Below are 24,317 nucleotides of genomic sequence, written 5' to 3'. Positions count from 1 at the left end.
AGAGCTTTGAGTCCAAACTGTCCAAAATAAGGTACCAGCAAATCCTTGTTTCTTTTCCTGGATTACAAAAAGCTTTGTAGAGAGAAAGGAAGAAAACAGCTTGGCAGGTAGCAGACCGTAAATTCTTTCAAGTAGGTTATGTGTGAAAGAGCAATATTAAAGAAATGGTGATGTTTTTGCCTGCCTAGAGAGAGCAAAAGTCTGAAATTGTACAAAAAAGGGAAAGAAAGTTAATCAAGTTGGGGCACAGTGAAGGGTTTCATTACAATCTGGCCTGGACTTGAAATTGTTGACGAGAATTTTGAAAGGCATTGGAGAGTTAAAGATTATTTGCCAATGCTCTACTGTGTTTTATATGCATTTCTGCATGAAAACTAGATTCTATCATAATGAAAGATTTTATTACTTCTGGACTTTTGTTCCAACAATTTTCTGTGGTTGAAAGAAAAATCACATAGTTGTCAAAGTATCTACAACTTTCCTCAATCCAATGAGTTTTTATTGAGCACCTACTTTGAGACCTCTTCTTGCTTCTCTCAGCATAATGGCAGTCATCTTTTCATTGATTCTAAGTGTTAATGACCAAGAAAAAAAAGGGAGAGAGCCAAATTTCCCCTAACCAGTTATGTTTGCCAGCTCTTGTAATTAATTGATAAATGAATATAAAAAATCATGGGCTTTGTGATATGAATGGATTTAACTTTGTCTCCTTTCAAGTACCTTGGAACACTGAGTCACAGCCATGAAAGAAATGACTTAGAAACAATCCTGCCAAGGTAATGAAAGCTCTATAAAAAACCCCATAACGCCAGGTTTCAAGGGGCTTCTTGGATGGCAGGCACATGGATGTGCCGAGAGGGTGGAAACCCAGAGGGGGCACGGAAGCTCCACTCCCTGGGCGCCCTGGATCTTGCCTTACGCGTGTTTTCTTTTCAGCTCTTCCTCAGTGCTGCCCTTTATAATGAGCTCGTAAGCCTACATAAAGTGCCGTCCTGAGCTCTGAGTCATTCTAGTGAACTGTGGAACCTGAGGGGCATCGCGGGAGCTCCTGCATTTGCAGTATGCTGGGCAGAGGTGCGGGTAGCCCGGCGCCTTGTTCGCAGGTGGCCCCTGAAGTGGGGGTGCTCTCGGATGAGCTCTTAATCTGTGGGGCCTGCGCTAACTCTGGGTAGTAGTGTCAGAAGTGAACTGAATTGTTGGACACCCAGTTGTGTCAGAACTGTCGAACTGGTTGGCGTCAGGAAAACCACACAACCGTTCCACCTGGCATTATGTAAGCTAGGGCGCTGCTAGGGTAGTAAATGTGGGGCCTGGCGGTTTCTCCTGCACCCCTCCTCTTCCTTGCCCCCTATTTCACACACATGGCCCTTCAGACCCCTCCCCAAGCCCATCCTAGGCACCACCTGATGAAAAGCGATAGGGCTGGTAGCGATGTCGTCATCATGGGTATGTGCTTTTTATAGGAAACTAATTAAGAAGTTAATCCTTTAAAACCAAAAGAGACCCTTAAGAAAAAAGGAAAAGTTTAGGCTGCAGGTATGGAGGCTTATTGGGGCTGCTCCGGAGTCCCAGGGCCAGAGAGAGAAGAGCCTTTGAAATCGGTCACCCGCTGTGCACACAACAGCTCCTCTCTCTCTCTCCCTCTTTCTCTCCAGGAAAGTATTTTTCACCAAAGAGCTAATAACGGATCTCAAACAGGGAAGATCCTCTTTAAAACCTCAAAAGCCCTAACCAGAACAGAAAGCATGAGTTATGCAATCAACAAAGCGCACAGGGCACAGAGCTGGGTGCGAGCACGCGGCCAGAGGTTCCCGCTCATAATCAGCGGTTTGGGGGAAGAACTGAAGGAAAAGGTTTCTTGGCGGGGGGATTTAACAGAAATGCCTACATCCAGTGTGCTGTAAAGCTGAACGTCTGTTCCTGGTTCCCTGTGGAGATGCGAGGGTATCAATTCTGATCTAGTGCTTATGCATGATTCCATTTCACTTTACATCACTGCCTTTATGTTCAGAAAATGGTTTTAAAGCTTTCTCAAGCCCTGTTTTCATACTCTGGAAAAACTGTTTCACCAAGAAAGGAAGGCTGCATTTATTGAGGACTGGAAGTGGGCTGGAGTCTTTGTTTTATAGAGTTCATTTCATTTGTAAATTAACTGTTAAAATGGAGGTCAAAAGAGAATGCGATTAAACTATGGGTCACATTGCAGAATGTATTTTTAATCATGAGTGGGTGACGTGTAGCATGCTTTCTCCCTACTTCTACATTAAGAAATGAACTTTAAGCCAGAAAGCATGTTTCCTAGTTCCTTTAGAACACGTCTAGCTCCCACAAATAAGGATTGAGCACCCCTATGTATTTATCACCAGTCAGGGACCTTCAGTTTTCATTTTTAACTCATTTTGCAGTTCAGGTTCCTGGGAAGCAGACCCCGAGAGGGCTTTCAGGAAGTTCATTAGGGAATACCCTTAGGATCAACACCCATGGAGAAAGGGAAGAAAGCAGAATTAGGCAGAGAGGGAAGATGGGGCAATGCATATACAACAAAGCGCTCAGTCAACCCCTTGAGGGGTTTAGGGGCTGGGGTGGCCCTTCAAGCTGTCTCTAATGGTGGGGGGGGAGGTCAGGTCTTTGTACCCCCATATCAACCAGGAATTGGATGCAGACTTCCCCCAAGAAAGAGACCATGTCTCTGGCCAGGGGCAATTCTTAGAAAGGGCTGAGCGCTCATGGCTGTCAGGCAGCACATTCCCAGAGCTGGGAAATAAGTTCTTCAGTCCTGGAGGGGAGAGCTGGGTGGCTCAGTGCAGGGGCCATGGCAGGCATACATATTTAATTCAGTTGTTAACTACAGAACCATTAAACAAGGGCCATATGGCAAAATGCATACTAGTATATAACCAAGATAAGCTAAGGGGAGATTTCAAGTAATAACTAAGTAAGAATTTATACAACAAATTTCCAATGCTTCTTTTCTTCATGGTAAAACAAGCTCAATACAGGTCCAGGATCACGTCTATTAATCACTTTGTTTACTCTTAGGAACATTCCCCTCTCTAGCTTATGAGGAAGAGAATTAGAAAGTAAAGAGTAGGAAGAAGATTCAGTAATAATATTTTCCCCAAAACTTAAATATGAAGAAATTCAATAATTTCACCAGAAGCCTAAATTCCCTATGGAAGACCTAGAGCCGTCCATAAAAGTTCCAAAAGCTGAAAGATGCTGGAAATGTGTCCCGAGTGCCATGGAGCCCGTGGGAAGAGCAAGAGACTGAAGTCGGGTGGGAGTGAGAGGAGATTCCAGGGAGCAGGGGCATTCTGGCATTTTGAGGTTGACAGACATGGTGGGAGGGAGTTTGGAGGGCAGTGGGCAGTAGGGGGAGAGAGTAGGGCAGAGTGATTAGGAGCACTTCTGAAGGGCCGGTCTGCCTAGGCGTGATCCTGGCTCTCACACTAGCTGAGGGGACTTGGGCAAGTCACTGAAACTCTTCAGGCTTCAATTTCTCACCCATAAAATAAAGATAATAATAGTATCTACCTTAACTCAAAACAGAAATCCAGTCACATGCTGAACTCTGGAATGTACGTATGTATTAATTTCATATTGCTGCTATAACAAGTTTACAACAAGCCTGATAGCTTACAACACACATTCATTCTCTTATAGTCTTGGAAATAAGAAATCCGAAATCAGTTCCACTGCGCTAAAGTCAAGATGCCAACAGGACTGGTTCCTCCTGGAGGCTCTAAGGGGAGAATCGGTTTCTGTGCCTTTTAGAGGCTCCCAGAGGCCACCTGTGTCCTGGACGTGCAGCCCCCTTTCCACCCTCAATACACATCCCTCCAGCCTCCGCTCCCACCATCACATTGCCTTCTCTCCTGTTGTCAAATCTCCCTCTGCTTCCTTTTGTAAGGAACCTCTGACTACAGTGAGGGACAACCTGGATAACCCGGGATAATCTCCCCGCCTCAATAGCCTTAACTTAATCACATCTGTAAGGTGACAGGTCCGGGGATCAGATGTGGACGGCCGGGGTTGGGGGCAGCACGGTTCAGCCCAGCACAATGCGTGACTACATGAGACGGTTTCGGTCATAAGAATATCATATCTATGTCATATCTGCTCAACACAATCTTGGTAATTAAAGTTAAGGAGTTAATTCTGTTTAAAAATCCGTGGCGTTCCTGAGAATGCCTGTTGTGCCGGAAGTCTTCGGTGTTCACTGAAATGCGTATTTGCTCTTCTACAGTTCTCTGCGCCCCTGCTCGTTAGCTGGAGGCCAACAGGGTATGGGCAGGTGTTACAATAGCTGGCTCTCAGAAATGGTCAGCCTAATTTACTGTCTAAACTGGATGGCTTTTGAGAATAAAACAAAAGGAGACATATTAACCACTGCCCAACAGGTATACGTTGTGATTGTCACAGGCAAACTGGCACGTATGGCCGCCCCACCTGAAACAATCTTGTAAGCTCCCTAGCCGTCTTCTCCTGCGGTGGTGACCCTGGAGGCCAAGTAGTCCAGACAGCAGAGTTACAGGCTGAAGGAGAGCCACCCGCCCTACACTGGACTTTGCATGAGAAAGAAATAAACCTTTATTGCCGCTGAGATGTAGGGTTATTTGTTAGCTCAGCCTAGCCTACCCCATCCTGACTCAAACATGTACGTATGCCCGAGCAAGCTTGCTCTGCCCTTACCCTACTTCTGAACAGGGGAAATTCCATCAGTCAGGATGGAATGAACTCCACTTAGAGGAAGGACGTTGAATCTCAGCAGCAACGTTACAGGAAGAAATGAGTACAGTGAAGCTGGCTTCCCTCCAGGAGGATTGGTTTGGGTCTGCTTGGGGGCTTTTCACCTGAGATACAGAAATGGAAACTCTCGAGTTCGAACAATACTGGGCATCTCTTGATGCTTTTATGAAGGAGCTCACTGGTCTTAATGTCTGGCAACTAGAAGCAGGAGGCTCTTTTTTAGAGCAAAGGATTTATAAAGAACGTGAACTGACGTTTGTGTTTTGTTCATGGGACTTTGTTGCTCAGGATCAAAGCTCCGTTGGCTGGCAGCTCCTGCTGGAGGAGCAACTGGAGGGCAGGCCTCGCGTGCACGTGGGGAAGCCTGCTCGCTGACCCCTCTGTTCACGTCGCATGCACCGCGAGCACCTGCACACCATTCCGAGAATGTGGCCAGCACAGACCAGCAATTTCTGATACAAAGTCTGACAGAGTTTGTAATTTACAAAGAACTTTCACACAAATTACTTCACTTAACTCTTTTTAGAATTTTTTAACCTGACCAATCGGCCTCCGTCAATATCAATGAGCGGATGTGGGAAGCAGAGGCGGGGCAAGAGGACAGAGAGGAGGCGGGCGAGGCAGCTGCAGCGGGGACCGCCCCTGGGCCTCCCAGGAGTTTGCTACGCACCAGGCGCCAGGCACCACGTTAAGCCCTTCTGGCTAGCGATAATTCTGTTACCGAAATAAAATGTGTCAATATTCATTCGGATTCTTGGTTCATCAAATGCATAGTTTAATGGCTTTCTGGGGAATAATGCTGAGTAAAAAAATGCCAGCCCCCATTAAATGCAACATTTGTGAAATGACAAAATGATAGCAATGGAGACTAGATTAGTAATTGTCAAGGGTCAGGGTCGGGGACGGGGTGGGATGGAAGCTGGAGCAGCTGTGAGAGGATGAGGAGGAGTCCCTGTGATGATGAAATCGTTCTGCATGCTACTTTATTACTGTCAGAATCCTGGTGGTGATACCGTGCTATGCTTTGGCAAGATGTTACCACTGGGGAAAACTGGGTAAAGGGCACACAGGATCTCTCTATATTACTTATCATTGCAAGTGAATCTACCATTACCTCAAAACAAAAAAATTTAGTTTGAAAACGATGGCTGAAAAATAATACTAAGAATACATCTATTAAGTATCCTTTTATTCTTTAGAAAATTAGCAAACTTTTAGACAGGCCAGAGGCCACTAATAAAGGGAGCTGCTAAGGGTCCAATGAAGGAATGACTCATTTCCCATCACTGCGAGGCTGGGAGAGATAAAGAGGACCATGGGGCAGTGAACGCTTACCACTGGGGTTGTATGGGCACCACACTCACTGGCTGCTTGCTGTTTCTAATGTGAGCCCACATCAATCTCATCTTGGAGTGGCTGTGACTGATGCGCAGATAAGGTAGTCAAGTACCCTGCTCGCAGTCACACAGCAGCGGATGATGGGAACAGGAAAAAAACCCGTCTTTATCCACTAAGATGCATCGCTTTCGAGACCGTCAACGGAATCTGGCTGACCTGAGGTGTTTACAGGTGAATGACTGGCCCACAAGGGCAACACTGGGGCTAGACGGTGCCTGCCGGGTGCCCTTCGCACTGCACTATGCTCTCTCGGGTGGCTGAGAAAAGAACGTAGTGGCATTAGCTGCCTGAGATTCAGGTGGAATAAAAACAAAAATCTCAAACAGCTAGTGCCGAAAGTATTAACAAGAAAAATGGGTAAATGTGCACCTGCTGCTTCTTTGGGAATTCATGCAATTATAAGGAAAATTTGTCCAGAGAATTTCCAAAAAGTTGCCAACTGACTCAACTATATGAGGCAAAAACCAGCATGAAAACCTAATCCCACTGTTAAACGTCCAGTTTTTTAATCAAGACAAACCCATTTAGCAAAATGAATGAACTAAATGAAAGTAAACATTTAACTCCATTTTCAGGGAAACAGAACACAGTGAACAGATTTGCTAATGACACCCCCTGCCTCTCACCTCCTTGGAAGTTATACTAAATTTCAGGGAAAGTTTCCCTTTGACTCTGAGATACAGTTACATCCTGAATGGAGCCAGGTTTGCTTTATCAAGCAGTGAACACACCTCTGGCCGCTGTTATAGTAAATATACCGTATCAGCTCCAGGATGATATTTTAGTTTAAATGATATCCAGGTGCCATTGCACCTCCCAACCACACGCCTAACAAAAGCAGGACCAATACTTTGAGCACGGAAACACAAAGGCGCCGGGTTCCTTGATGAAGCAGAGCGGGTTTCACCTTGACACCACTGCTGGCGAGTCTCCTAGAGATGAGCATTTCGAAAACGCTATAAACAGCTTAGCCTTTTCTTAGGATTTTGAAGAGCACATTAATAGCCTGGCCTTTTCTTGGGGGCTTTCTTTCTGCCTTAGCCAAATGTGACAGAAGTGAACAGTGAGCGGCTGGAATCAAAGTCGGCACTGTGTTTAAAAGCAGCGAGGAGCTGATGTCAGCCCGGATTGTCTTCTAAAGAAAAAGAGAATATTAAGTGGATGTCTTGTGGTTACACACAAAGGACGCTCTTTACTTGAGGACAGAATGGTAATGTCTCACAGAAGGAAGATGCAATTCTAGATGCCCCTAAAATCTATCCAGACAGCTCTTGGCTGGTACAAAACAAAGAAAGAAAACAAAAGACTCTTGGCTGATACAAATAATAACAACAGCCTGAAACTCTCAACTGGATCAACAAGTTATAGATTTAGTTTTTTAAGACTTAGTAAACACCGACTATGGAATATGTGGAACCTTGTGCCCAATGACGTAAATGACAGCTTAAAGAGAGTATTGTCACTGACACCATTTGGGGTATTTTGTTAAAAGGAAGAGGCACACGGAAATGTAGTAAAATTAGCCAAAGGAGGTTAAACAGCCTAGCCCTACCCTCTAGGATTTAAGAGCCTAGAAAAAGTGAAATGGAAGCTGATCCACATATGTAGGGCTACATGCAACCCCGCCTAACACCCAGAAAATCTGCATAGGTTATTTGAAAGAGTACCTTGAGAATCCGCCTAGTTTACCTCTCCTGTCTGGGTGCAGACACACTCAGCAACCCCATGACAGTCACCTAGCATGTTTGGGGAGAGACACCGACTAATTTTAAAAATTGCCTGAGCAGGTTGCCAGGAGCAGCCTCTGCTCAGAGAAGGAATAGGCCAAGAAATTTGGGAGTGTTTTATTGAATCTGGCAGATTGCCTTTTCCCCAAACAGCTGCAATAGTCCTCCGATCAAGGGGTGGGGTCTCTGTCCAACCTTGAATCTGGATGGATCTGGGACTAGTGGGGAAGGGTCATTATATAACTTTCAAAGTTACATAGTGACTCAGACAGTGATAGAGCTTCTGCCTGGTTCTCTTGGTGGGGTCTGGGGTGGGGTGGCTCACTCTTAAAACCCAGACACCATACTGTGCAGTGGCCCAACTACCACGAAGAGGTCATGTGTCCTGTCCTGGCCAACAGCCCAATCTTCATTCCCACCCTCAGTCCCCAGCCCCCAGCCAGCAGGGAGAACCAAACCCAATGAGCCTCGCACCTTGAGGGATTCCAGCCTCAGCAGCCGAATCATCCTCAACCTCAGAGTCCTCCCAGCTGATTCTCCAGAGACCATGGAGCAGAGACAAGTTGCTCCCTTATGCCCTTTCCAAATATGTGACCCACAGAATCCTTGAGCTAATGAGAGGCGGTCATTTTGTGCTGCTAAATTTGGGGCACTTTGTTACATAACAACAGTAACTGGAGCAGATGAACATGGGCCTACACTGGTTAGAAGGGAGGCGTGCAGCCATTCCTGGCACCTGCTTTATTCCAGCCGTTCTTTCTGGAATGTACTCAGAGGCTTTATCCTGTTGTTGTTCGTGCTGCAGCACTCCTGGGGAAACAAATCTACTTAAAGGGTCTCATTGCAAGTGAACTCAGCTCTTAGATGATAACAGTAACTACTTTTGCTCAGTTTGTGCCAGGCACCATTCTAAGTTTTACATGGATTAACGCAATTCACACAAAAAGACTCTGAGATAAATACTATTTTTATTCCCATCTTAAAATAGGGAAAGCGAAGCACTGAGGTGAAACAACCTGCCTGTGGTTATATAATTAGCAAATATCAGAGCTGGGTGGGGATTTAGGGCCCGGCAATTTGGCTCTGGAGCCTGTCCATTAACACCGCACTATCACTTCCCAAACCCTGGCTCTAACGCCCTCAGCAACATACTGCTCAGCTGAGCCCCTCCACCTGGGCGGCCAGCAGGCCCCAAACTGGAATACGCAATGCTAACAGCAAACAGCCCAGGCTCCGGAGTCGGATGGTCTACCTGTGAGTTACCAGCTGTGCGACTCTGGGCAGGTTTTTCAGCCTCTGTAAACCTTTCTCATCTTCATGCGAAGCCATCATGCACTTAGAGCCAGATCCGGCGCCTTCTCCATGCGTGTCAGCATCAGCGCCGTCCCCCCTCTCTGTCGGCCTCCTCGAGGCGACAATGTCTTTCACTCCTGCTCCCAGGGGGTCCCGTACAGTGCCTTGCACTCAGCTGCAGCTTGTAAACTAGGCTGACTTTTTAATAAACTTTTCTCTTTATTGACTTTTGTGTCCAGGGATTTGGGGGCTTGTCCCATTCCCTTTCATCCCCATAAACAAAGCTCTGAACGTGCCCTCAGCACTGAGCCTACCGCCAAAGCAGGGACTCCCGTTTCCAGCCTTGTTTTCTGAAGTCTTCCTCATGCTTCCCAGTGTGCCCCGCTCATGCTTAATCCTACCCGAGGATCCTCTGCTGCCTCCCAATCCTTCTCCAAAGAAATTAAAACTTCTAACCATGGGCCACAGGAACTTCTACTCCCTTGATTTCTTACAGGGAATTAGTGAACCCTTCTTAAAAAGACACCAAAGGGAATTTCTCACCTTCAGAATTAGGCCAAGATAGTATCAGAATGTTAACTAATATAATTACTGAGGAATGGTGCTTGGCCCCCAGGCCTCTACCGCACACTGTACAGTAACTGCTTCTGTATTTGTCTGTCTGTCTCTCCCACTAAACTGCAGGCCCCCTCGTATGTAGGGACTCGGCTTTTACTTCTGTGTCTCAGTGCCCAGTCCAATGGCTGGCACAGAGGAGGCACTTGTCAAATGTTTACTACACAAATGCATGAAATCAATGAGTCTAAAGTTATTGTTAATGTCTAGACTGGAACTGCAACCCAGGGGGATCCCTGGCAGGTGTATTATGAGCATTCATGTATTTAACAAACATTTGTCTTTGGTGGGGAAAAGGGAGCAGGGCTCAGAGGGAGAGCCAAAACTGGGTGAGTCACTGAGAATAAAACTATAAGAAGATCCGATCTTTTTCTGTGAGACCCTATCTGCCCTAACAACAGAGACAATTATGAAAGTATATTATTATAACACATTCTGATAAAAACTATTAAATACAGAGATATAAACCATGGGCTTGAGAGAAAGTGATGAAAGAAGGGCTCTGAGTTACAGTGACATAGGTTTAATGTGTTATTACCTATTTTTCCATGATAGTCTAGCAAAAGATAAGATACTAGCATTATGGAGCAATAATTTCAGCTGATAGGCAGGGGTCATCAGAACATGAAGGGCTATGGGGCACAGGAAGTCACATGACAGAATCAATACATCAGTCATAAAATTAAAGATGCAAATGACTAAACAAACTAAGATATATTAACATATCTGTGGTTCTATGTCTCTCTCTAGCTGTTCTTTTACTCTCTCCATACTTCTTACTGAAATCATCTTAAAGATGATAATTATTTTGGTGACCAGCATGTGGTTGATGTCAATATCTGATCACAAACACATACAAAAATAATCATTTTAGAATCAAAAATAAGAGAACACGGGTACACTAAATTTAGCAATGTGAAAAGAAATGAACATTAATAATGTACATAATAATGGAGTTGAGTCATTAGAATTTAACTATTAGAGAGTTTTTTAGGTTAAATTCCAAGTATTTTAAAGAAAACACTGCATAAACTACTTGATGTTCAACTAGAGCTTGACCAGCACAGCAGACACCAGGCTGTGGCGCTGTGGCGCTGTGGCGGTGCTGCCCTGTTGAGCCGAGTGAGGAAAGCGCAGCGCTGCTCCCATCCACCTGCGCCTCCTGCACGCTGTCGGCAGTCGCACTAGCATCTCACCTGCCACGTGCCTCTTCTCTTGCATCTGCCTCACTCCCGTGTCCAGGAAGCCAAGTGTTTGTTGCTGGAGAAACATCACAAGCCAAGTAGCCTAGTGCCCCAACATATCAGTGACTCTTAAATATCCATGTGGCCCTCACTCCTTTTATTTCTCCTTGGTCAGCTTTCCTGCCCGTCACATTCAACGACTCTGAATATTCCAGGCCTTCACTTCTCCCCCCGCTCAGAAGACCATACCCTCAACCCTCTACCCAACTCCAACAGCAGATACACTTGCCTCTACTTCATTGAGAAACGAGAACCACTAAGTGTGAACTGCCCCAGCTTCTCCCACCCTTTCCCTACAAACTTACACCCCTCCCACCTCAATATGCTACCCCAAGACCTAGAGAAAGGGTACTTTGCACTGTCCCAGGCAGCTACCTCACTGTGCTGTCAGTGTCTTCCTGCTCCCTCCCCGCTCCCCTAAGGCCAAGTTCCATTATTATTTGTCTTTTTCTCTTCTAGGCAGGCAACCTCCCCCTCTCCTGGCTCTTTCCCCCACTGCTCCTGTCCTCTCCGTGTCCCTCCCCAGACTTCCTATCTGGACCTCTGTAAAGACTCATCTGCACTGGAAACTTTCACTTTCCCTCTCTCACTTTCTCACCTCTCACCCCGAAACTCCCTGTAGCACCTGCTCCCAATACTCTAATAGAACTTTCAGTGGATCTAATTTAATTAAAGACACAGATCCTGAATTTTTAAGCAGAACTGTATTTGACCCCTGCCTCCTCCACTTAGAAGCTGGGAGGCCTTGAGCACTCTGCTTACCTCCCCCGTGCATCAGTTTCTTCATCTCCAAAATGAGGATAACAGTAGTAACCAACTTCATGGGATTCTTGAAATATTAAATGAGGTAGTAAAACACTGAACAGTGTCTGCACATGCCATGTGCTAAACAAATATTGGCCACAAATATTAATACCACTCCCACTATTAGTTGTAATAATTTTAGTGAGCACTATTGTTATTGTCAGATACTATGCTAGGTGTTGCTAAAAATCCTCAACTAAAAAAAATCCTACTGAACTCATGCAGCCAAGAAAAACTACTGTGCAATCTTCTTATACAATGTGTCTTATCACTTGGCCTAGATGAACCTTCCCCTACTTTAAACGGGGATCTGCTCCTTGGAATCTCCTCTCCATACTGATCCTGTGTGACTCTAGTCAGTTCAGCTCGGTTCACACACACACACACACACTGACTAGGTACATTTATCTGTATCATGTGAACCAATATGAAAACATAAAATCAGTTGAGTGCAGGAACCTTAACCTAAGCTGCCTTTGCAACAGCAAGAGCATCTACACCAATGTTGTGCATGCAGCTGGAAGCCATTAATTACTGATGGACGGTCTGTCCTTCCCATGATCAGTCACAGCAAGAACAGAAAGAATATTTTTAGCATCATGCTTGAATTCTACCTGGCAACTGGGAAACTGCAATCATTTGAATCTACGCAGGCAATGAAAGGAAAGCTTTACTGTTGGTTCACCAGAAATTCTACCTAGTGGTCATTTACATTCTGTGAGTAATCACTAGGAAGGTTTGCATGGAGCACTCATTCCCTTCCTTCATCTCCTTGCTATCCTCAGGTTCTTTTTGTCACACACTGCGAGTGCAATATCTATTTTAATTAGGAAGAGGCAATAATAGGCAAAGGTGATTGCAATAGGTGTGTTCTGTATGGAACCAAACTGCACAGCAAGATCTCATCCCGGTGATAAAAACAGCTTCACTAAGGCATGCAATTTTGTCTAACAATTTGTTTCTTGGAACAAGCTCCTGATGCCCAAGCCCCCTACCAGCACAGCTAGGTAAGCCTTGCTTTGGTGGAAGCATTAGCATGGGGTTCTCTTGGACCTGTGGCTCTTCACCACCGGGGTCTCATGATGGGATCCTGCACACTGACCTAATTCCTCTAGGATTCAACAGTGATTTACTTTATGGACAAAGAAAATGAGTCCCAGTTCTCTCTACCTTTAACGCCTTTCCTCTGCTTACCTATCAATATGTTAAAACAAATTTGGATTCTAAAAGTCTGTTTAAAATCAGTTAACTAGGGGATGAAGAATTCACACGTGGAAGGCAGGACCAGGGTAGGGACGATTATGACGATGACGACGGTGAAACAGCTATTTACTAAAGTTTGTTTGTACTAGGCCCTATGCCAAATGCTTAACAGACTATTTGCTTTAGTCTCATAACTGTGAGAGGCTGGCATTACTATCCCATTTTCCGTTTGAGAAAACTTGCCTAAGACCATACAACTACCAAGATTCAAGCCTGGGATTTCAAGCCCGATCTGTCAAAAGCCAAAACCCATTAATACTAAAAACCACGTGTCCTTTTTCTGTGACCTGTTTTTAACCACAGTTTGTACAAAACTAGGTTTAAGACTGATTTTATCATCACTGGCCTGCCACAGTAAATCTATGTATTTCCATACTAGAAAATTAAGTTCCCCACTTAAAAAATGGGGAAGAACATGATTGGCCAAATAAATATAAAGAAAGCAAATATTAAATTTCAGGTGTTTAAAACTAAAGGGAATTCAATTCAGTTTAAGAAACAGTAACTAATTAATATAATGTACAGGGAATTGTAAGAATTCAAAGATTAAGATAAAATTGCCCCTGCCCCCCACCCCCAGGAAACTAATGATATAGTGGGAGGAACACAGTGTAATATTTCAGGTCTTACTTCAAATGTCACTTCCTACGAGACATCTTCCCTTACGGTCCTATCTAATTTGTCCTCCCGTTCCTGATTACTTTCTATCATAGGGGTCAGCAAACTTTTTCTGTGAAGGGCTGATAGGAAATAATATAGGCTTTGTGAGCATATGGCCTCTGTAAACACTAGCCACCTCTGCTCTTACAGCTCCAAAGCAGCTATAGATTGTAAGTAAGTGAATGAGCATGGCCATGTCCTAATAAAACTTTATTTACAAAACAGGCAGTGGGCCAGATGTAGTTCAGAGGCTTTAGTTTGTTGACCCATACTCCTACACATCACCCTTTTTTTCCTTCATAGCACTTAACAAAATCTTAAGTTATTAGCTTATTGTTTTATTTACTATTTTCTTCACAACAGTGGTAGCTCCAAGACACTGGGGTCCTTGCTGTTTGTTCAGAGCTTGTTGTCCAGGGCCTAGCAAGGAGTTCCTGATGCATAGACAGCTCACTTTAAATATCTGTTGGCTGACTGACTGAATGAATACTGTTTCACAAAAGGAGAAACGTGGACTTCCAACAAACACATGAACTATATATGCCTTATTAATAATAAAAATTTAAAAAGTGAAAATGTAATTTCTCACTTGTCAGACCTGCAATGGTTAGGAGGAGAGAAGGCTGAAGAGGAGAGGGAGAAGGGGAAGTGAGAGAGGGAGGGGAGCTAGGAGAGGATCACATGCAGATGCACATGTGGGCAAGATGGCCCTCTCTCCTACCACTGATGGCCAAGAAAACTGGTGCAACATTTACAGAGAGCCATTTGCAATTCTACTCCAAGACATATATGCCAATTCAAAAATAGGCAGGGGATTCAACAGACATTTCTCCAAAGAAGATGCACAAATGGCAAATAAGCACATGAAAAGATGTTCAACTGAATTAGTCATTAGGAAAGTGCAAATCAAAACCACAACGAGATACCACTTTACACTCATTACGATGGCGATCATAAAAAAGTGGAAAATATCAGGTGCTGGTAAGGATGTGGAGAAACTAGAACCCTTGTGTATTTCTTCTGAAGAAAATAGTTTAGGGCCTCTGCAAAAAGTTAAACATAGAATTACCGTACAATCCACCAATTTCACTTAGGTATATACCCAAAAGGTTTGAAAGCAGGGACTCAGTTACCTGTACCTCCATGTTTATAGCAGCATTATTTATAACAGCCAAAAGGTGGAAACAACTGAAATGTCCAGCCACAGAAGAATGAATAAAAAGAAGTGGTATGTCCATACAATGGAATATTATTCAGCCTTAAAAAGGAACAAAGTGCTGGTACATGCTACAACATGGATGAACTTTGAAAACATTTTGCTGAATGCAACAAGCCAGCCACGAAAGGACCAATATTGTATGGTTCCATTTATATAAGGTACCCTGAATAGGCAAACAGTAGAATATTAGTACGAAGTAGAATAGAAGTAATCAGGAGTTGGGGGAGGTGGGGATGGGAGTTACTATTTAATGGGTACAAAGTATCTATTTGGGAAGGTGAAAAATTTCTGGAGATGGATGGTGGTGATGGTTGCACAACACTGTAAATATACTTAATGCCACTGAAGTGTACACTTAAAAATGGTTAAAATTATAAACTTCACATTATGTATATTTTAACACAATAAAAATACTACATGTACTTTTTACTCCAAAATCTTATTCCTAAGAATTAACTATGAGAAGATAATGCAGAAGGCTGAAATATGTTTATACTGGAATCCATCACCCTCAAGACCCATGAATAAAATGTTGCTATGTAAATAAAGCCTGGCACAACAAACACATAAAAGAGACTACTACGAGGCATCGAACAACAAAGCATGCCTTTCACATAAAAGTGTGTCCATAACATTACTACTGAATTTAAAAAAAAAAAGCAAGTTACAGATGCATGTACAGTATGATCCCATTGACACAAAAATTCTAATTTATTTATACATGGAAAACATCCAGTATATTCTCCAAAATGTCTACAGTGGTCATTTTCTGAGTGTCAGGTTTGAAGGGGCTTTCACATTATTCTCTTAACTTTCTCTACTAGTTGTTTTTTAAGCAAAGGATATTTTTAAACAAAATAACATGCTCTTATATAAATTCATGTTTACCACTCTTTCACATTAATTAAGACGGGTTAGACCCTTGGTACTTTCATAATACTGTGGATGTTTTCTGTATTTCCATTTCCACGGCAACAGTAATACTTACGAGTGAGTCAAGTACAGTTTTAAAAGAGACATATACCTCATGCAGTGGTGACGTCTCTCTATCGGTCACAAACAGGCTTATTATTTCAGAGCAGCACTTAATAATCATGCTCTAGAGATAAGAAAAAAATATAGTAAGGTTGATCTTATTGGTAAATACTAGATATTTTAATGATGAACTATTTATTACATTTGTGTTATTTTTGCATTACCACCTAACTTTAATTTTCAGGTTGAGACTTAGAGGGACCCAGAGGTCACAATCCTTTAAGTAATTGGAAACTTAAAAATTTATTTGAAAACTACAGGATGGCCACAAAAAGATAACATTTAATTAAAAATAACATATTTTTAGGGTTCTTTCCCTGCACATTCACTGTTAAAATTCATGTTACCAAAGAAAAATAAGTAAAGTAATTCATGCCAAATAAGATTTTTGAAAAATCACTTTCCTTCTCAGAAGAGAGTCCTAGAAGAGTGTCCAGCAGTGGGTTTAAGCAGAGAAGACTGGCTGGGAGTTGGGAAAAAAATGGAGAGTAAATAACGAGGAAGGGAGAGCCAATACCACATGTTGTCTACTGTGGAGGCACTGCCACAGGCCCTACTGCACGGACAGAGCGGCGTGGACGTGACACAGCCGAGCCAGGAGGGATCTCCCCGCAGGCAGGGCTGAGCCAGTCAGATTCCCTATCGCTGTGATCCCATGTAAGGCAGGACAACAGGAGAGCGCGGCGGTCAGCACCGGCCGAGCGCGGGGAGGTCCTGCGTGGGGCTGGAGAAGGCAGCGTCGGGCCAGATGTAAGGTGGGGGAGAGAAGAACAGGGATGCGTGGAACTGAGCACGCCGTGGCTCCTGACGGTCCAGTCTGTTTCCTGTGAGGTCCGCTGTGTACTGTTTCCAGTCCTTGGCTATGTGTGAGCTTCCTCACTGGATCCTGCCAAATCCTGCCTCCCCATCAAACCGACTTCACTTGAGCTAGTGTAAGTAGAGTTTCTCTACTGACAATGAAGAGTCATAAACTATAACATTACCAGAGAAACACTATGCCTGCTGCAGTGTTGCCAGTACCCATCCCTAAAGCAAGCAACAATTTGCTTTTATGATAGCATTAATATATACATGTAGTAGCACTGAGAAATATTAAAATGACAAAAGTACATTAATTCTCACATTATAACTGCCCACTGCTGGTTAAAACCTGAAAATAAAAAAGCAAGAAACTGAACTCACAGCCCCAAACCGTGTTATGTCCAAGTTTTAATAAATGTATAAACATAGAAAAGATCAAATTTTAGAGTTCTAAAGCTATAGCTAATTTAATTCAATTTTAACAAAAATATATTTAAGGCATTATATTAGGTGCTGTGGAACACAAAGATGAAGAAATGGGCCCTATTCTCCCAAAGTTTACAGTAACTGAGAAAAAGAGATGCATACACAACTAAATAAAATGCCAAGTAGACTGTGGTCAGAACACGTGACCTCACGACATGCTGCAGGAGCCGAGAGGTGGGAGAGAGGAAGCGTAAGCGTGATGAACAGGGAAGATTCCTGGAGAAGGGTCATATGAACCGAGAGTTGACGGAGTAGCAAGATTTCAGCTGACAGAGAGTGGGGACAAGGGCCTCCTGGGTGGAGCACAGCCAGGTAAGCAAGACAACAGTGGGCAGTCGAGGCACATAAGGGACCCCGTACGGCTGTTACCGTGGCTGGTACAGGAAGCGCGGCAGTGAAAGTGGTGAGAAAAGAGGCTGGAGGGGCAGACTTACGCCAGGACAGGCAAAACCAAGGAGTCTGGATTTTGTTATGCAGGAAATTGAGAGGCACGGGACTGAGGGAATAATCATCAGATTGCTTTGAAAAAGAGAATTCTGGCCACAGTTTAAAGGTGAGCTGGACTGTTCTAACCAAGAAGTGTGACTTAAGTGTGAACGTAAAGGTGAACTTACATGTTCTCATACACACACGAAAAATGGAGAACTGGACTGGAAGAGACAAGAGAAAGATAAATGAGCTAGGAGGCGACCCAAATGGCTTGGGCAGGAAGTGATCGTGGCTAAACGTGGGCCAGCTCCAATAGGGTAAAAAGGGTGGCGGGCAGGCAGGGTCCCGGCCCGGGTCTGGGTGTACCCGGTTCCTCTGACGAGCCTTCCCGGCTTCTGGCTCATTTCCCTAGACGGGAGAACACACATCCACCCCTATACTCCTCTCATTACCTACCTTCCTGTATTTCTAATGGAGTTCTTAGGACTGGTTAAGTGTATTTTCTTTCTATATAAGAGGTTTTAATAACAACCACGATGGGTTCCTGTCCTGATTTTACCAAGCAAAGTGGCACTGGATCAGTAATCATTTCCCATAGCATGGGCAGCGATGTCACGAGACAAATGAACTGTCACTGCTCAATATCAAACAGAAATTTCACCTCAACAGCGTTCTGTGCCTTTGGCATTACCCGAGGTAAACCACGTACACAGGCCAGAAGGTGGCCGATCGGATGCTGGACCCTGAGAGACCCTGACACCGCAAAAAGGGAGGCTGGGCGGGCACCGCTCCCACCTGAGAGCTGCTGGACCTGCGCTGTGTCTAGGGGGGCCTGGGGGGACACAGGCCGACCCTCGCTCGCTCTCTGCCACTTCTTGAACAAGGAGCATTTTGATTCTACGAGGGATGGACTTCTGAGTCACTTCAAAAACAATAAAGCTGATTCTTCGACAGCTGAAGTCCCCACCCTCTCACCTCCATGGAAGAACAAGCTTCCCAAACTGTCTTCTGTCCTCGGAACTCCTACTTCGTCCCTCCTCCACACGCCACCAGGGGCTTAGCAAATGCCATGTGGACTGTGAGGTGGCCTTGCAGGGGCTGCCCCACCTTCTCTGGCCCCCACACACCCTGTCCGGCTTTCCCACAACCCTGTCCTGCGGAATGAAGCTCATTAACCACTTACTTGCTCACCCTCTACCGAACGCACCCTAGGGGCCATGGAGTGGGAACAGGAGGTGACAGGACACAGCAAGTGAGCCCTAGGAAGCCCTCGGTGGGTGGGAGGAGCAGGAGAGACAGGCTTGGCCTGCGGGAGATCAGAGAGGAGGAAGCGCGCAATTCCCCCACCTCTTCAGTCCCCTCTCCCAGCACACTCACCCCATGCTCCCTCACGGTCCCCTGAAGACGGCCCTCAGTCCTGGGGCTTCATGCCTCCCTCCTGCTGCACCCTCAGGCAGCAGTGAAAGTGCTCCTCCCATCTCCAACGACAAGTGTCACTGGCAAGTACTGAAGAGGCACTATGCTTCACTTACCGGACAAGATGTTGGAGGGAAAATGGTAAATGAGACCCCTGAGCAAAGGAATGCAAATTCAAGAGAGAGGAAGAGACACATAGACAGGTGAGTGCTGAAACATACGGTAAGGGCGCAAGGTATCTTGGGGTCCAAGGGACAGTGGCCTGTAAGGTTATAGGAGCTATAAAATGCTGCCTGAGCTATTTAAGCAAACACAAGTCTAGCTCAACTTTCCCTCTCCTCTTTCCCTCCCTCTCTCTCCACACACACACACACACACACAAACAAGCACCTCCGTATGGATGAGATCTGAAAAATAATAAATTAGAACTGTTGCCATCGCCAGCCCCCCATGGAGAGGGAATGATTCCACAGCCTTACCCTTGTGTACGGTGCAGCATCCAGATACTGGGGAAACAGGAAAGCTGGAAGTCAGAGAGACTAAGTAAGCTGAACTCTATAATAAAGAGCTGAGCCAGAGCAGGAAGTGGAGAGAAAATAAAACACTCCACGCAGACTGAGCTGGAGGGAAGGTTTTAGGAGTTTGAGCCAAATGAGACAGATGTGGCAGACGGGCAATGGATGTCAGAGAGAGAGATTAAGAGCAAGACAGGTGGGGGAAATAGGACTCTAAAGAAGTTCTGCTGTGTATTACGAAAAGATTCTCTCTCGGGTGCTCTTACAAGAGAATCTATAGAGATTTCGATCGTTTTGAACATCAGATTGGTGTTTCTTTAAACACCACACTTTGCTTGCTCAAAGAGGGCCACCAGGCAGCTGGCTCATTATGGATGACATCTGGGCACCTGGCCACACTCACACAACAGTTAAAGCTCCTCCATGACAGGGACCTGATTGTGCTGATTTCTGTATGTCCGTATCTCCCCAAGCCTGGAAAATTTTTTCAAATAATTGTTGCTCAAAGATAATTATTTGTTAATTGATGCCAATGTCCCATTCTATCTTGTTCTATATTTTCATACTACTTTGATATTTGGGGTAATGTGACGAAACATATCCATTTTAATTGCCTTGTACAATCCAGGCATTCAGCACATGTTTGCTGAACCTTGGATGACTCAATAAACATACTTTAAGCTTTTCATGTCAGTATGTGGTCATTCCAAAAAGGTGTTTTTTGTCTTAAAATCAGGATGGTTTGCATCTTTCACATGCTTTAAAGTACCTGATGTACTCTGATACCCCTAAAGCTGTGAGGGACAGATTAAAATCACTCAGTCATTCTGAGCTGGTGCTGTTCAGTTTTGAAGGACATAGGTTTTCAAGTCAGAGCTGATCGGAACACCTGTTCTGTAGCCCTCCCAACACATCTTAAATTACTACCTGTTTTCTGATGTTCTTGGCTTCTTCCAGATCATAGGGGTTTGGAGAGAAAAGCAAAAAAGGGAAGGGAATGAGAAAGAACAAGATTTACTATACCCCAGATCAACCAAAAGCACATTTTCTGGACCCTTATATTTAATAACCCACCAAAAATCTATATTGTGATGGATATAAATATATTAGATTACAGAGGTTATGAAATCCTGTCCCATCTCCACCAGAACTGATCTCTTCAAGTGTCCTAGTTAACTTCTAATTAGCTCCCAGCGAAGGTTGTCATGACAACGAACTGGCAGGTTTAGTCAATGGGATTTATCTGGTATTACCTGGAATCTAGCTGCTTTTTTTTTCTTTCTTTCTTAAGTGCTGGTTAGTATACTGGGAAACAAAAGAAAACTCTGTATGCTCCTTCCATTTCTCAACTTTTGAATGTTAGGAACTGATTAGTTTGCCAAGTCGCCTCAACAAATACCAGTCTGTCTCTCCCATTTGATGACATTCTCTCTTATAAAGAACTAACAGACCCAAAACGCACCTAAAAACGCCCCGCTTAGAGCCAGAGGAGCTCTTTCTAAGTTGGAGAATAGAACCACGTCAGGACCGAAAGGACACTGTTCCCCTCAGGGACTGACAGCTCGCACACACCAGTCGAGTCGGACATGGCAGCAAGCCCCAAGCCTTGGTTAAGGCGAGACGGGGCCTCTACACTCCTCCCTCTGCCTGTGCTCAAATGCTTCCCCGCCCCCCCCCCCATTTATTCCTAATTTGTTTATATGCATAGTCAACCTCTTGGCTCAGATACTGGGCTCACTGTGATCAATTTGATACCTACATCAGACCCCAGGGAAATTCTGCTGACTCTCATCCCAACCAAGGGGCTCATCTCTCCATCTCAGAGCAGGGCTTAAGTGAAAGATCATTCTTAGAAATGAGGGGGAAATTAGTCCCAGGAAAGGTCTTCAGTCTCATAAAGCTGAGTGGCAGGGCACAACCTAGAACCCTTACTCTTACGGAGTCTCACTCTCGGGTCTTAGACAATCTAAGCTGAAAAGACAAGTGGGTGCAGGGGAAATACTCATTTTCCATACATATTCTTTAAGAATTATATTCTTTAAGAATATTCTTTAAGAATCATATTCTCTAAGAATTAAAAATGTTTTGCCACCAATTGACTATTAATCTAATTAAGCAAAAAGGGATTTAATAAAAAAAAAGATACAACATACTAAAAATTAGAGAAGATCCTACACAGTAATGGATTCAAGGATAATTTCAGCAAAGAATATTCCAGACCATGGCTCAAAGACAGCTATCTGATGAGTTTAATCTATGACTGAAAAACTGTGATTGTAAGTGATCTACAGAGAAAGTGCACAAATGTAACGAGAGCCAAGTTCTTCCTGAAAACAGATGTGAAAGGGCAACCAAGCAGTTTAGGAAAAGAATTATATATATATGAAACCTCATGAGTTTGAGATAGCTGGTCCATTGGGAGATTTACTATCAGACCTCGGCATATCATTAAAATCATTAAAAGCCTGGTCATTCACATGGTAACATTTGAGGACACTGGAAAGGATATGTCACTAAAATTCTAAGACATAGGTTCTATGACAAATGAAAGCACACAGGAGACGTAAATATTGGAGAGAGCTGCCTTTTGCAAAGGCTGTTTTTGCCTGATGAATCCTCTTACAGCTGGGCTTGTTGCTTTCACAATAATGAAAAATGCACTCACTGTACTAGTAAATGCAGACTGAGAAAAAATGCCAACAAGTATATTCTGAAAATCAGGAGAGTTGCCACCATTTATACCTTCACATAATGAGTGCACAGATGAGATAAACAAGAAAACAGAAAGAGCCATACCCATCATATTCTTTACGAATTAAAACTGTTTTGCCACCAATTGATTATTAATCTAATTAAGCAAAAAGGGATTTAATAAAAAAAAAAGATACAGCATACTAAAAATTAGGGAAGATCCTAAAATTTTTCAGAGAAGGAAAACAGAGATGGGACCCAAGGAGCTGGAATTCAGTCAGTAGAGGTTGGGCAGAAGACTGTTTCTTTGCATTGTAAATGCTGTACAGCCACTTGATTTTTTTAAAAAAATGACCACAGTAACTAGAGAATATATATCTCAAGAAATTGGGTGAATGTACAAGTGAAAATTCACAGAGCAAGTAATTAGGAAAGAACATGTGTTCCCTGCTCCTCTATTTCTGTAGAAGGTAAGAAGTTTCCACTCCACTTCTCGAGGAGGAGGGGTGCCTCCAGCTGGCTGTGGACCCATCGCTAATTCACTGCCAGGAGTGTGAAGTGACTTACCTGACTGGTGAGTCTGAGAAAAGCAACAGAGAATGCTAGGCTCAGCCTCTTTTGGGTGTCTATGTTTATATTTTTGGAGGCACCCTGACTGCAGGACTATTCTTCTCTGCTCCTCGGTGCAGTAAGCCTGGCAGGGGCAGAAGGGGAGTGGGGGGCATCTTATGGTCACAGGTGTCCTAGACGACTGTCTGACTAGCTAATTTGAGGGTAAAATATTAATAAGCTCATTTGGCCACAGATCTAAAGCCATGTTTGCTAATCAGCTTTATTAGCAATGATGCTGACATTGTGATCTCCAGGTATCCATTTCCTGTACCCCGTTTCTCAATGGGTTTAGAGCTCAAGAGGAGTAGAAGGGAAATGACCCTCTCCTCCAGAACACTAACAGCAGTCACCATAAAAACCACTCAACTGTGTGAACTCCGTGATCATATTAATAATACACTGTAAGAATAATGCCTTTTTTAATCCTCACCTGAAGATATGTTTATTATTGATTTTAGGGGGGGGAGGAACATCGATCAGTTGCTTCCCATACATGCAACCTAGGTATGGTCCCTGATCAGGAATTGAACCTGAAACTTTTTTGGTGTACAGGATGACACTTCAACCAACTGAGCCACCCAGCCAGGTAGGATATCTTTTTTAATTAGGAAAAACATATGCATCAAAAAAGGCTGAAAGATATATGCTTATCTGTATTTTCTAGTCTTTCTTCACACATTACTTGGGTAATAAACATGCTCAAATAATAGACTTAGAAAAATTAAAAGTAACGTTATAAAGTTACAGAGCATTGTTTCTTCAGATTCACAGTTATATCTGAATGATTGGCTTTGTTTTCATTCACTGTAAGATTCTTCTCATCAGTATGCTTAGAAGAGCTTTGAAGGAAACACTACTTATGTGTCCAAAAGTTGGGTGATATCTGGTTCTCCATGTAGAGAAAAAAGAGGCAGAACCACCACAAAGATCAAGTAGAGTTACCTAGTTCTGCTCTGCTGAAGTAAAAAATAATTTAAAGAAGTATATGTAATGACATCCATTCTGCAGTAGAAATAATTTTCCATTATTTAATAACTTACTTCCATTTCTTTATCAATTGATCTCACTTCTATTTCTCTTATTTCTAATACGTTTCCATCTGCCGAAACGTCAGGAATTGGTGGCAATGATATTTCAGCTATTTGCGTAAGATTAGAGAGCTTCTCATGAATCGCAATAACTCTAAAAACAACAAATACAGATGCATTTTATTTGAAAAGTTAAGAAAGGCATTCATGTATCCCCAGAATCAATAATGTGTATAAAGTTAAGTCCTAAGTTATTTAACACTTAGTTTCTGGCATCCCTACGCATAATTCATTCAATTATTCCTTCATTCAAGAAACATGAGAAAGGAGAC

At 43.7% G+C, this 24,317-nt stretch overlaps 1 protein-coding gene across 1 annotated transcript in view; it reads right to left on the bottom strand.

Annotated features, from left to right (window-relative positions):
• The window catches only part of CFAP54 (cilia and flagella associated protein 54), a 215,331-nt gene that overhangs the window by 6,417 nt on the left and 184,597 nt on the right, over window positions 1-24,317 (bottom strand). The window contains exons 66-67 of the mRNA XM_081128376.1: window positions 23,998-24,139; window positions 15,997-16,071 (exon numbers count right to left, since the gene is read on the bottom strand). Coding sequence (XP_080984502.1) covers window positions 15,997-16,071; window positions 23,998-24,139 — 217 coding nt within the window. The remainder of the gene's footprint in view (window positions 1-15,996; window positions 16,072-23,997; window positions 24,140-24,317) is intronic.

Source organism: Miniopterus schreibersii (assembly GCF_964146895.1).
Source record: "Miniopterus schreibersii genome assembly, chromosome: 2".
NCBI lineage: Eukaryota > Metazoa > Chordata > Mammalia > Chiroptera > Miniopteridae > Miniopterus > Miniopterus schreibersii.
Note: the sequence above shows the minus strand (reverse complement) of the source record. Positions and strands in the feature narration are given on the sequence as shown.